The 14,555-nt window shown below is 48.5% G+C and overlaps 1 protein-coding gene across 1 annotated transcript in view; it reads right to left on the bottom strand.

Annotated features, from left to right (window-relative positions):
* Positions 1-8,332, bottom strand: part of RAB11FIP1 (RAB11 family interacting protein 1) — a 40,826-nt gene extending 32,494 nt beyond the window's left edge. Inside the window, 1 exon segment of the mRNA XM_073618237.1 lies at positions 7,944-8,332. Within this exon segment, the coding sequence (XP_073474338.1) occupies positions 7,944-8,293 (350 nt within the window). The 5' untranslated portion in view covers positions 8,294-8,332.
* Positions 8,333-14,555: the final 6,223 nt, after the last annotated feature.

Here is a 14,555-nt window from a genome sequence, read left to right on the forward strand (position 1 = left end):
AGTTCAATCTAAAATGTTCAAAATCAGCGACTCAGGATGGAAAAGTTGCATTTCTTATCTGAATTAAATCCGAGCCGTCCATTGTGCTCCTCAGTCAGGAAGACTCTGCATTGTATAGAATCCAAACATTAAACTCTATACATCAATATGGAAGTCAAACAAGAGTTTGTCACGACACTGACGGGCACAAGGAATTCTCTATCGAACGAACGGTTAGTTGAAACATCTGACAGCATCATCACGGAACGTCTGTCAATGGGGGGGGGGGGGGGGGGGAGGACATTCCACCAGATGTAAACACTGTGCCCACAGAGGAAGAAAAATGTCATTAATCAGGCAGGAAAATGAGAACCCGCCGCACAATGAGTGTCTGCAAACATCTAAATATAGACATTCTATAAATGTCACCTCCGATATAAATACCGGGTACAAAAGTCACAGCAAAGACTCTTCTGTATCCCCGCACTACAAATATCCAATTCAACCGGATCAGACATCGATGTCCAGGAGGTGACACCCCCTCCCCCCCCCCTCCACTTCAAAGATACCCAGACAGAAACTGTCCCCCCCCCCCACACTCCTCTCAGTCTGATGTCTACGGCCAGCTTGGGATCCATTGTAAGGGATCTTTGTAACTGGATTATATGTCTGACCCTAAACAAGAGGCCTTTTCAGAGCAGATTAGAGCAAAGCTAATTGTGGAACAGTCTGCTGAAAGTGGTAAAAAGCAGCTCCCCCCCCCCCTCCCCCCCTTCAAATCACCTACTTCTAGATGTACAATTTACCTGTCGGGGGGGGGGGGAGGGGGATTATGGAATTGAAGTACAGTCTAAGCTCTTTGGCTGGGCTTCTCTGGGTCACAGGAGTGTAATAGGGCTGGGGAAAGAAATCGATTTGATTCGAGTTGAGGTCAAATCGATTCAAATTTTCAGCAAATCAGTTTTTTTTCTTCACCAGGACCGGCGCTCATACCGCGGCCGGTCCTGAGGAGCTGCGGGCAGGAGTTTTTAGGCAAGGCCACGGCTTTGGCCTAGTCCGTGAGGCTGGACACCGCGGGCTAGGCCGAAGCCGCGGCCTTGCTTAAAAACTCCTACCCGCAGCTCCTCAGGACTGGCGCGGTGTCCATCAATAAAAAACAAAAAACCCTTGATTCAAAATCGTGAATCCCCCATCCTCAGTCAGGGAATCAGGAAGTGAAGCGCTGCAGCTGTGGATGGGCATCTGGATATTCTGCGGCTGTCTAAGCCAGAAGTGGCTACAGATACCTGTATTAGACAGGTATCTGCACCCCCCTCCCCCCCTGAAAGGTGCCAAATGTGGCACCGGAGGAGGGGAGGAATCCGATGAGCGGAAGTCCCACTTTAGGGTGCAGCTCCGCTTTAAAGTGGAGCTCCACCCAAAAGGGAAGCTCTGCTTGTTTGCATCCCCCCCTCCAGTCACATTTGGGCACCTTTTATTTTTTGGGGGGGGGGGATTGGTACCCAGTTTTGACTTTGACAGGTACCCACTCCCACTTGGCAAACTCAGCCCGAAGTTTTGGCCCCGTCCTCCTTCCTCTCCCTCCCATGTCCTACACCTAGAAGTGAAATTTGTATTTATAGACGGAAAAGCCAAAGTCTCCAGGTTCTCCAGCTGTGACCTCCATACTTGCCCTCTCCTTACCATAAAGCTGAGAACGGACCCCCCCCCCCTCCCTTTATAAGGGTCCCAACAGATGAGGGAGCTCCAGAAAAAAATCATATCACTCTCCCTACTCTCAAGCTCTCTCGTCTCTCCTCCTCCCATACTCTTCTCCAGAGCCTCTCCCATCCTCTGGAACTCGCTACCTCCACCTGTCCAGCTATCCCCTTACTCTTGTTACCTTCAGGCGATCCCTGAAAACTCATCTCTTCAGGAAGTCGATCACGTCTCCAACTAATCTCCTACCACTTCCAACAGCTCATTCCCCACAGCTACAACCTTTTGTACACCTGCCCCACCCTATAGATTGTAAGCTCTTCTGAGCAGGACCATCTTAAGCCTCTTGTATTTTATATTATAACTGTATTGTGTCCCTTTTATATTGTAAAGCGATGCGTAAACTGTTGTCGCTATATAAATCCTGTATAATAATAATAATATTAATACTGGAAACTAATCGCAGAGAAACGCCAGCATATAGAAAATGGTGATAAAGCCGCTCAATTCTGCAGAGCTCTTTATAGAACACTGGTTTAAGTTCTCATTTCCTTCCTCAGACCACATCTCATACAACCATGACAAACCACAGCTCTAGCTGGTCATGTGGGAGCGATCACCGAGCCGCCACGAGTCAGGACTACAAAGAGGTGTAAACACCAGAGGATTCCTTCATCACAGAATTCAGGATGTCTACATTGTGGGCTCGGTTCAGACTACTGCAACCCCCATTGTTGTGCGACTTTAAGGACTATCCAATGCCACTTGCAACTTTAAGGCAACAGCGTTTGTGATCAGGTCACATCAAAGTAGTGCGGGAACCTTTTTTTTTTGAAGACGCTGCAACCCGAGTTGCATAAATTGGAAGAGGTCCCATTGAAATAAATGTAGTCGCATGACGAGTGGAAACCCATGTGTGTCGCTAGTCACATGACAAGTCACACTGTTGTGAACTGAGCCTTAGAAGATGGTTCAGTTTATTGGCTCAAATTTATTCACCTTCAACAATTATTTTCTGCAGTGAGAAAAACTAATATAAAACCACACAACCGACTCTACAACCCCAACACGCGCCCCGACAGTAATGCCCCTCCCTGCAATAAATGTCACCTCCCAGCCCCCTCCCCCCATCTCTGGATCAAACACGATGGTCATGTGATGCCACGCCCCCGAGTCCTATTCTGTTTACAGGGTCCCCACTTTGGGTGTCCGTGGCACTGCTGGTGTTTTGTCAGATTAGGCAACCCGTCAGAATTTGTAACAGAAGTGACGTTTTGTCGCCGCCATGTTGCTACACCCCACACTCCTCCACAGTAAGGATACAGTGAGAAGGCAGCATGCGAACATCTCATTACACCCACCAGCGTTGTGCATTTTACACTTTCAACAGTGAACTCAGCTTATATAGTGAAATTCAGTATTTTGAAATCCCTCAGGCTGTTTTGATGTTGATTTTTCAAAGCAGCGGTGTTCTGTCAGATCAGCAAACCTGTGAGATCAGCAGGATTGCCACTGCTTTTAAAATTCAACATCTAAACAGTCCGACGGATTTTTAAAGTGGAGTTCCACCCACTTTTACAACTCTTCAGCATCCCTCACTAAACTGTAAACGAATTGGATATTTTTAAATTTTTTTTTCTCAGCACCTCCTGTATATCTGCTGTATTGATTTTTCACTTCCTCCTCCCTGGCCGTGGCCCATCGCATCATTTCCTGTTTGCAATGCCTTCTGGGAAGGGGCGGCAACGTCCTCTGACACTGCCGTTGCTATGGAAACCTTACCTGAAACCTATTACACTGCTTGTGCTGCACTGAGCATGTGCGAGATCTGCAAGAATGAAATCCAGGAAGAAATACAGTCTGGCTTCAGATGCCCACACTTAAGATGGCCACGGCCTGCTGTAAGTTTATAAAATAACAAACTACTGCTATAAACTAACAAAACAGACCTTAGTTTACAGACTAACTTTACTAGAATACATTAAGCTTGTGTATTATAGGGGTATTTTTATTTAAAAAGTACAATTTCGCCCGGAACCCCACTTTAAATACTGCATTTCACTAAAGCTTTGTTTACTGTTGAAAATAAGTGTGAAATGACAAACTCCGGTGGGTGTACCAAGATGTCCACTTGATGCCTTCTCACTGTATCCTTACTGTGGAGGAGTGCGGGGTGTAGCAAGATGGCGGTGATGGAACGTCACTTCCGCTGCAAATTCTGATGGGTCGCCTAATCTGACGAAATACCTGAATGATCTTCTTGTTTACTTTCTGCAAGTGCCCTCATTTGGGTGTCCATGTCAGAGCCTGAATGACATGGACACTTCCCATAGAATATCCAGTAGCAGGGTTCTCTCAGGATCCAGATGACCAATGACATCAGAGAGACTGTAGGGTACTGGTGATCTCCAGTCCATCACAATGCTGAAAACAACGGCGAGTTGCATGAAGTGGTGGGGTAGAGGATGATTTGGGAAGTACATCTGGCTACATGAGGCAAAGGGAAAAAAAAGCCTTGTATGATGGGTTTGAGGCTCAGACTGGGGCTTTGAAGAACATAAATACAGACTAACCTTGAGTTTCGGGCAGAGTCCGTCTGGTGACTATTGTTGCCATTTGTTACAAATGTACAAAAGGTTACATTCTGAAAAGTAATGGATGACGGCACTCCAGGATATTAATAAGAAATCTTCCGTTTAATCCATCAAACAAGGTACAACAGGAAGAGAGATCCTACAGGTTTCACACCCACAGGCACTTAATCAGAGGTTAAGATTGAGAACCTGCGGGCATGGAATGAGCAAAGACCTTCCTGTTGTACCGATTAAACAAGTCTCATTGGTCTGCTGGTGTGCCAGGAATCTAGGGGGGGTTGGGAGCATGACCTCATCAATACATCAATGGTCTATTTGGTCCACTTAAAGGAGAAGGTTCTGCCGATCCTCCTCCTCCTCCTCCCGTATTGAAGCTTTTTCCAGGGAGGCCAGTACTGGTTTATGACAGCTACCCAATCCCACTCCTGCTTTCCTTGCCAGAGCGAGAAGTCACCCCATACCCCCCAACTTTGACTGCGGGGACCATTTAGAAAGCACAGAGCATCTCACACACATACAGGGGAAACGGCTGTGACGGTCATAGACTGCTTCCCACAGTCAAGATGGCGGTGCTGAGAAACAAAAGTGAAGAACCGACCAGGGTGATGAGAGCTTTGGGTCCCCCGGACTGGAGAGTGTCTGCACTATTTGTAGCTGCTGACCTCATTTCTATCAAAAAGACCAGCGCTCCCCTTAAAGAGGACCTCCACTCCATGTGTCTAGTGGTTCCAGTGTTGACCTGCTGTGCTCCACACCAGCTCCTCAGCCACCATTATTGGGCATTTGCTGTCTTTTTAGGGTTCTTGCAACCACCCCCTCCTTCCCAATCAATGACACCCCTGAAATCTGAGCGTTGACACCCCCCCCCCTCAGATGATGCACATAGCGTTTCTGTAGGTTGCCCCCAAAGCTTCTGAGATGCAGGACACCACTATCCATGAAGGTTGTTGCCGTTGGGGGTCATCATATTCACCTTGGCCAGTAAAGGAGGAATCGCTGGCCGGTCCCAAGAAAAAAAACAGCAATTAAAAAACAATCTGCGATAATGTGAGGGGAGGGCAAACGTTATCAAAGTACAAAAGTTCCAAATAACCGGCTAAAGGTTACATCACCGATGCCAGGAGCCCATCCCCCACCTATTAGAGGAAACTTGCAACCTTCAAGAAACGTTATCCGGTTCAGAGTCAGCCCCGGCCTGGCCGTTCCACGCAGGAGAGTCACCCCCCCCCCCACGTGACTTCTCAGAGCTCTGCAGGTTCCCGGAGATGTATATTCATTGTACTCAGCAACACAAAGACAGCCCAGCGATTATCAACCAGCAGTTCAGGAACTGGAGTTTTATAAAAACACACCGATAGCTGGCCGTGTAAATTCAGAGGAATTAGTTCTGCTACTAAAGAACATCCAACCATGGGGGGGGTGGGGGGCTGGGCACACCAGCAGCCATAGCCTAGGACCCCCCCCCCCCCCCCCATATTGATTACTACCCATCATAGGAAACGCAGGCTGAGTGACCAATCAGTAATGACGATTTCTAGGATCGGAAGGAGATCTGAGAAGAAATACAGAATTACCCGAGAAGGAAAATATTTACTGCAAAAGTGAAAAGCTGAAGAAAATCTTCAAACTGAAGTGAAAAAAAAAAAAAAAACCAAACTAAAGGAATGAAAAATACTAAATCTAGAGAGTTACAAATCCGAGACATTCCCCGACATCTTCTACAAGAATCACCGAGTTCTGTCCTTTTATTCACAACGTCTGAATTTTCAGGACAATCTTTTGGGGGGTTTGCACCCCCCCCCCCCTTCAACTACCAGTACTGACTTGACAAAAAGGGGGGCGCACACCCCAAAAAGTGTCCTGAAAATTTGGATGTTAGTGCAAATAAAAGTATCACGGATAGGACAGGATTTGTAACGAGTTCACCAATACGGCTCCAATCACCTCCACACCCGGGATCAGGAAACTCTCAGGGACCCCCCCCCCCCCCGTTTTAAATTGGGAGAGATCAGAAGACATCCCTCATCCACAGGAGACACTCAGGGCCCCCCCAATATTAGATCCCCAGAGACACCGGGGTCCCCCCCCCAACATTAGATCCCCAGAAACACCCGGGGGTCCCCCCTCAACATTAGATCCCCAGAGACACCGGGGTCCCCCCCCCAACATTAGATCCCCAGAAACACCGGGGGGTCCCCCCCAAACATTAGATCCCCAGAAACACCGGGGTCCCCCCCCCCAACATTAGATCCCCAGAGACACCGGGGGTCCCCCCCAACATTAGATCCCCAGAAACACCGGGGGTCCCCCCCAACATTAGATCCCCAGAGACACGGGGTCCCCCCCAACATTAGATCCCCAGAAACACCGGGGGTCCCCCCCAACATTAGATCCCCAGAAACACCGGGGGTCCCCCCCCAACATTAGATCCCCAGAAACACCGGGGGTCCCCCCCAACATTAGATCCCCAGAAAACACCGGGGGTCCCCCCCCCAACATTAGATCCCCAGAAACACCAGGGTCCCCCCCAACATTAGATCCCCAGAAACACCGGGGGTCCCCCCCAACATTAGATCCCCAGAAACACCGGGGTCCCCCCCAACATTAGATCCCAGAAACACCGGGGGTCCCCCCCCAACATTAGATCCCCAGAGACACCGGGGTCCCCCCCAACATTAGATCCCCAGAAACACCGGGGGTCCCCCCCAACATTAGATCCCCAGAAACACCGGGGGTCCCCCCCAACATTAGATCCCCAGAAACACCGGGGGTCCCCCCCAACATTAGATCCCCAGAAACACCGGGGGTCCCCCCCCCAACATTAGATCCCCAGAAACACCAGGGTCCCCCCCAACATTAGATCCCCAGAAACACCGGGGGTCCCCCCCAACATTAGATCCCCAGAAACACCGGGGGTCCCCCCAACATTAGATCCCCAGAAACACCGGGGGTCCCCCCCAACATTAGATCCCCAGAAACACCGGGGTCCCCCCCAACATTAGATCCCAGAAACACCGGGGGTCCCCCCCAACATTAGATCCCCAGAAACACCGGGGGTCCCCCCCAACATTAGATCCCCAGAAACACCGGGGTCCCCCCTAATATAAGATCAGGAGAGGTACGCCCCCTCCCAGTACTCTCCGATTCCCCTCCTGTCCCGATACTCACTGGACCTTCCTCCAGTCCCCCTCCCCCGGTAATCCCTTCTCCCGGTTCCCCTCTGCCCCGGTATTGTCCGGTTCCCCTCCTCCTCCTCTCCTGGTTCCCCTCCCCTGGTACTAACTGGACCTTCCTCCGGTTCCCTTTCCCGGTACTCACTGGACCTTCCTACGGTTACCCTCCTCTCCCGGTCCCCCCCCCCACCCCCTGTACTCTCCGGTTCCCCTCCCCCGGTACTCACTGGACCTTCCTCCGGTTCCCCTTCCCCCCTCCCCCGGTACTCACTGGACCTTCTCCCGGTTCCCCTCCCCCTCTCCCGGTACTCACTGGACCTTCTCCCGGTACTCCCCCTCCCCGGTACTCCCCTCCCCCTCTCCCGGTACTCACTGGACCTTCCTCCGGTACTCCCCTCCCCCGGTACTCACTGGACCTTCTCCCGGTACTCCCCTCCCCCTCTCCCGGTACTCCCCTCCCCCTCTCCCGGTACTCCCCTCCCCCTCTCCCGGTACTCACTGGACCTTCCTCCGGTTCCGGGTCTGGTGAAGCTCCCACAGGTTGAGGTCTATCTGTCCGAGGAATTTGTCCATCCCGACCAGGGCCCGGTGCATGACGATGACTCGGACGGTGCAGCGCTCCTGGTTGTCGTTGTGGAGGAGGGGAACCTCGAAGGTGGCCTCTTCCTTCCATACCGGAGCCGCGCTCTTCTCCGCCACCGAGGTGGAGTACTTCTCCTTCCCCAGCTGGATGATGGAATAGGCGTCATTGGTGCCGGCCTTCCCCTTCCCTCTCAGCCCTTTGGCTTGGAGGACGGTGACCTGGACGTGTGTGGGGAACCAAGTCTGAGCCTGCTGGGCGAGAGACATGACACCGGAGATCTGAGAGGACGGCGGGCGGGGAGGGGACTTATATCAACTCCGGGGAGGGGGCGGGGATACGTCTATGTCTCCTCCCACCACACACACACACAAACAGGTGGGACTGCCCCGCTACAGGCACTGCACCTGTCACCTAGCAACGCCACACGTACTCACTGAGCACGTGATCGGAACGTCAGCCAATCCTGAGTAGGATGCTAAGAGGTGTTGTCTCACCGGTGGGCGGGGAACCGCTCCTGTACACGCCCACCCGGCGGTGGGGATTACCTGCTCTAGGCATGCCACTTACTGTCGCCTAGCAACGCCGTCCGCGCTCAATGGACACGTGACCAGTACGCCAGCCAATCCTGGGAAAGGGATGCTGAGGCGCGCCGCAAAACACCTTGTCAGCAAACAAAACTTTATTGATAGTCACCAAAAAAAAACATAAATAACAAATATTACAGCTTACCAGTCCAATAGAGTTATGAAAAATGAACTAATTATAAATAAACTGATCATGAATAATATGAAATATTATGAATTTCAAATGATGTCCTTGTTGAATTGTGTTTGTTGACATTTTTCTTCAATACAAAAAACCCTCATAACACATCGGACAAAAGAGCATTAAAGAGGAAGGAAACCCTGATGGGTTCTACTTCCTCTTTTGCTCCCCGCAAGGCCTGCAAATGAATAGCATAATGCATACTAGCCCATTATACGACACTTACCTGCAAACGAAGCCCGCGCTGTCCCCTGTGCAGTCCGCGTCCATCTTCGCCCCTCTTCCTTCCGGGGCCACGGACTCCGGCTCTGTGACTGGCCGGAGTCGCGTGACGTCACTCCCGCGGATGCGCACGGGAGCCGTCAGTCACGGCACATGATGGGGGAAAAAACAGAACGGTGGTCTGCATCTTCAAAGCGCGTGCGCCGATGATGACATAGGCGCTCTACAAGTGAAATATCTCCTAAACAGCACATGTTTAGGAGATATTTCCACTACCTATAGGTAAGCTTTATTCTAGGTCTACCTATAGATAAAAGTCAACAAAAAGGTTTTACAACCCCTTTAAAGGGTTAGTTCACCTTTTGGCCTGGTTCACAATTACTCGTTTTTTTGGTACTTTTTCATAGCTCCCAACTGTCCCTGATTTGAAGGGACTGTCCCTGATTTGGAGGAATGTCCCTCTGTCCCTCTTTCCCCCTCATTTGTCCCTCATTCTGGTCTGATCCATATAGTTGTATATAAAATGCACTATTTAGCTATCAAAAAGTGTTTCCCCAGCGCTAAACCTTTCATCCAATTTCTAAATTGCTGCATTTGTAAATTCCAAAAGCCAATATAACAGGAATAGTAGTGGTAAAAAAAAGCACTTGTGGGTTTAACCAATCTTGTTTTTTTGTACAATTCTCGTTTTTAAGGGGGCGTGACAGGGGGCGTGTCCTATGCCTGCATACTTTTGCTGATAGGTGTCCCTCGTTCCAATTTCAAAAAGTTGGGCGGTATGGGTACAGTAGATATAAAAAGCATACACACCCCTGTTAAAATGTCAGGTTTCTGTGATGTAAAAAAAATGAGTTAAAGTGGTGTTCCGGCCGAAATTATACTTTTTAAATAAAAATACCCATATAATACACAAGCTTAATGTATTCTAGTAAAGTTAGTCTGTAAACTATGGTCTGTTTTGTTAGTTTATAGCAGTAGTTTGTTATTTTATAAATTTACAGCAGGCCGTGGCCATCTTAAGTGTGGGCATCTGAAGCCAGACTGTATTTCTTCCTGGATCTCATCCTTGCAGATCTCGCACATGCTCAGTGCAGCACAAGCAGTGTAATAGGTTTCAGGTTAGGTTTCCATAGCAACAGCAGTTTCAGAGGAAGTTGAAGCCCCTTCCCAGAAGGCATTGCAAACAGGAAATGATGCGATGGGCCGCGGCCAGGGAGGAGGAAGTGAAAAATGAATACAGCAGATATACAGTAGGTGCTGAGAAAAAAAATAAAAAAATATCCAATTCCTTTACAGTGCGCAGTTTAGTGAGGGATGCTGAAGAGTTGTAAAAGTGGGTGGAACTCCACTTTAAAGATAAATAATTTCAGAACTTTTTCCACCTTTAACCACTTGCCTACTGGGCACTTAAACCCCCCTCCTGCCCAGACCAATTTTCAGCTTTGAATGACAATTACTCAGTCATGCAACACTGTACCCAAATTAATTTTTTGTCCCTTTTTTCACACAAATAGAGCTTTCTTTTGGTGGTATTTGATCACCTCTGGGGTTTTTTATTTTTTGCGCTATAAATGAAAAAAAGACTGAAAATTTTGAAAAAAAGACATTTTTCTTTGTTTCTGTGATAAAATTTTGCAAATTATTAATTTTTCTTCCCAAATTTTGGCCACAATTTATACTGCTACATATCTTTGGTAAAAATAACCCAAATTAGTGGATATTATTTTGTCTTTGTGAAAGTTAGAGAGTCTACAAGCTGTGGTGCAAATCACTGAAAATTGATCACACCTGATGTACTGACGGCCTCATCTAATTTCTTGCGACCCGAACAAGCCAGGAAAGTACAAATACCCCCCAAATGACCCCTTTTTTGAAAGTAGATATTCCAAGGTATTTAGTAAGATGCATGGTGAGGTTTTTGATGATTTCATTTTTTCCCACAATTCTTTGCAAAATGAAGATTTTTTTTGTTTTTATTCACAAAATTGTCATTGTAATAGGTTATTTCTCTCACGTGGCCTGTGTATACCACAAATAACGACCCAAAATACATTCTGCTACTTCTCCTGAGTATTACGATACCACATGCGTGGGACTTTTTCACAGCCTGGCCACATACAGAGGCCCAACATGCAAGGAGTCCCATCACGTGTTCTAGGAGCATAGATTACACATCTAACTTGTTGACTACCTATTACACTTTTGAAGGCCCTGGAGCACCAGGACAATGACACGTGACACTGACGTGGCACTGATACGTGGCACTGATGGCATGTGGCACTGATGACAGATGGCTCTAATACATAGCACTGATGACACATGACACTGATGACAAATGGCACTAATATGTGGCACTGATGACAGATGCCTCTAATACGTGGCACTGATGACACTAATATGTGGCACTGATGACAGATGGCACTAATACGTGGCACTGATGACACGTGACACTGATGTGGCACTGATGACAGATAGCACTAATACGTGGCACTGATGACACGTGACACTGATGTGGCACTGATGACAGATGGCACTGATACATGGCACTGATGACACTTGACACTGATAACTGATGGCACATGACACTGACAGATGGCACTGATACGTGGCACTGATGACACGTGACACTGATAACAGATGGCGCGTGGCACTGGGGACAGATGGCACTGATAGGTGGCACTGGGGACAGATGGCACTAATAGGTGGCACTGGGGACAGATGGCACTAATAGGTGGCACTGGGGACAGATGGCACTGACAGGAACTGTGGGCACTGATTTTTTTTTTTCTCCGCACTCACTGCTGCAGCACAGGTCGCTCTTCCTGCTCACATGCTGTCTCTGTGTGAGGAGGGAGAACCGGCGATGAGAGATGATCTCATATGTTTACATATGAGATCACCTCACATTGGACACGCCGATCGAGTGCTAAATGGCCGCTGTGATTGGCCATTTAGCACGATCTGTGATGGGCTGTGTCCAAGGCAGAGGGGAAGTAAACAGGAGGACGTCCAGGGACGCCCTCCCAGCAATTGGAGTCCGCGCTGTAGCCATCTTTCGGCTATAGCGCGGGCGCGAAGTGGTTAAGGACCGAGCCTCTTTTTGAGATTTGTTGTTTACAAGTTAAAAACTGTTTTTGTTTTTTTTTGCTAGAAAATTACTTAGAACCCCCAAATAATAATACATTTTTTTTTCTAACAGCCTAGAGAATTAAATGGTGGTCGTTGCAATACTTTCTGTCACACTATATTTGCGCAGCGGTTTTACAAGCGCATTTTTTTTGGAAAAAATACACTTTTTTGAATTAAAAAAATAAGACAACAGTAAAGTTAGCTCATTTTTTTTGTATACTGTGAAAGATAATGTTACGCCGAGTAAATTGATGCGCAACATGTCACGATACAAAATTGTGCCCGCTCGTGGAATGGCGACAAACTTTTACCCTTAAAAACCTCCATAGGCGGCGTTTAAAAAATTCTACAGGTTGCACGTTTTGAGTTACAGAGGAGGTCTAGGGCTAGAATTATTTCTCTCGCTCTACCGATCGCGGCGATATCTCACATGTGTGCTTTGAACACCGTTTTCATATGCAGGTGCTGCTCACGTGTGCGTTCGCTTCTGCACGCGAGCTCGGCAGGATGAGGCGCGTTTAAAATTTTTTTTTTATTTTTTCTTATTTATTTTACCTTTTATTTTTACATTGTTCTTTAAAAAAAAAATGGTGTCACTTTTATTCCTATTACAAGGAATGTAAACATCCCTTGTAATAGAAAAAAAGCATGACAGGACCTCTTTAATGTGAGATCTGAGGGGGTCAAAAAGACCTCACATCTCATATTTACATTAAAATGCAATAAAAAGAAAAAAAAATTGTCATTTAAAAAAATTAAATTAAAAAAAAGTCCCTTTAAGAGCTATGGACGGAAGTGATGTTTTGACGTCGCTTCCGCCCTGCAATGGTATGGAGATGGGTGGCGGCCATCTTCCACCTCACTCGTCTCAATACCAAGCCAGGAGAAGGGTCCGATCACCTCCGCCAATTGGCAGAGGGCTCCTGAGCGCGGTGGGAGGGGGGGGGGCCTGTCCCGCCACCGATTGCCGATAAAAGTGATCTTGCGGCGAATCAGCCGCAGAGACCACTATTATCGGAAACCGACGAAGATCAGGAAGAGGGAGGAGCCGGATGTGGGTGGCTAGTTGGAGCAGCTGCTGATCCCGGGATGCCGGACGTCTCTCCCTCTAGCTCCGGCGTGCGGCCAAGAGCAGCCTCGTCTCCTCTGTAGCTCGTCCGCCCCCCGCCCTGGAGCCTGACGCCCCGCACCGCAAATCCCCGCAGGCATCTCGGGCACGGATCCCCGCAGCGACGGTGAAGCACCTCGGGCGTGCTCAGGCACGTCGGGGAGCGAAGGAGGAGGACGGTCGCTAGGCGATGGTGAGTCACACTGAAGCGCTGAAGCGCTGAACGGAGCGGCTGACAGGCACAGGGAAACCTGGTGGAAGAAAAATCTGTGCTGCATTTAAAAAAACGGGTAAGATCGTGTAAAAGCGGCTGAGGGGGTAAGTGTCTTACTCTGAATGTAAAATACAGGATCTCCCTCCTCAGCAATGGACTAGAATAGTAGGCAAAACCTGTGGAATGTTAGCTTGCATTACTTATCTTAGTATTACCTGCTTTTGTACAGGGTATATCCCCGAAGATAACGTGGACCGGGACTTATATTAAAGCAGTAATCGATAGTAGTTCATAGGAGTAGGACTGGTATCAGCGAAAAAGTCCCCTCTCTGAGGGTTCCCAACCCAGATGGTTACCCCCTCTGTCCATGTCTGATCTCTCTTGTTTTTCCTTTTTTCTTTTTGTGCTGTTTTTTCCCTCTTGAGGATTTAAAACGAAAGCAATTGTATAGCGTGGATATAGGGTGTGGGCGTAACCTTAGGAAAGCTAGAGGGCTTCTGGAAATACCTGACCCAAAGAGGCCGGGACTCCAGAAGAAAGTAATCCCTCGGCTGACCGCACAGAGTACCGGAGAGGGTCGACCATACACATTACAATATAATACGAACCACACCGGTAGGATATCCACAACTGTCCCACGGGACCCCCAGCGCATACAGCATAATGAAGGGGAGGGGAGGGAAGGCGGCCACAGCCAACCCGGTCAGTAGTAATAGAACAAGCGTCCGGGCGCTATAAGGAAATATATGGTCCAAGATGGGAATAAAGGGAGTCCAGGGAAGGCAGGCGGGTCTAAATGCAAAACCCCCGAACCCCTACCCAAAATAAGCACACGAAGACAACTAGCGGAGATGGACACCCACACCGTGGGTATGGAGACAACGGAAGAGGCCTCAAGCGCCCCCCAGGAGGACAAGCAACTAGCAACAAAGAGTGAGATGGCAGAAATGTTTGCAAGATTAGAAACACTAATTAAAAGAGAGATCGGAACAATTCGACAAGATATGGGCCATACATTAAAAAGAGTGGAAGAGTTGGAAACAACAACGGACACTCAGGGAATGGAGATAAAAATCCTTAAACAGCAGAT

Source organism: Aquarana catesbeiana, linkage group LG03 (genome assembly GCF_042186555.1).
Source record: "Aquarana catesbeiana isolate 2022-GZ linkage group LG03, ASM4218655v1, whole genome shotgun sequence".
Taxonomy (NCBI): domain Eukaryota; kingdom Metazoa; phylum Chordata; class Amphibia; order Anura; family Ranidae; genus Aquarana; species Aquarana catesbeiana.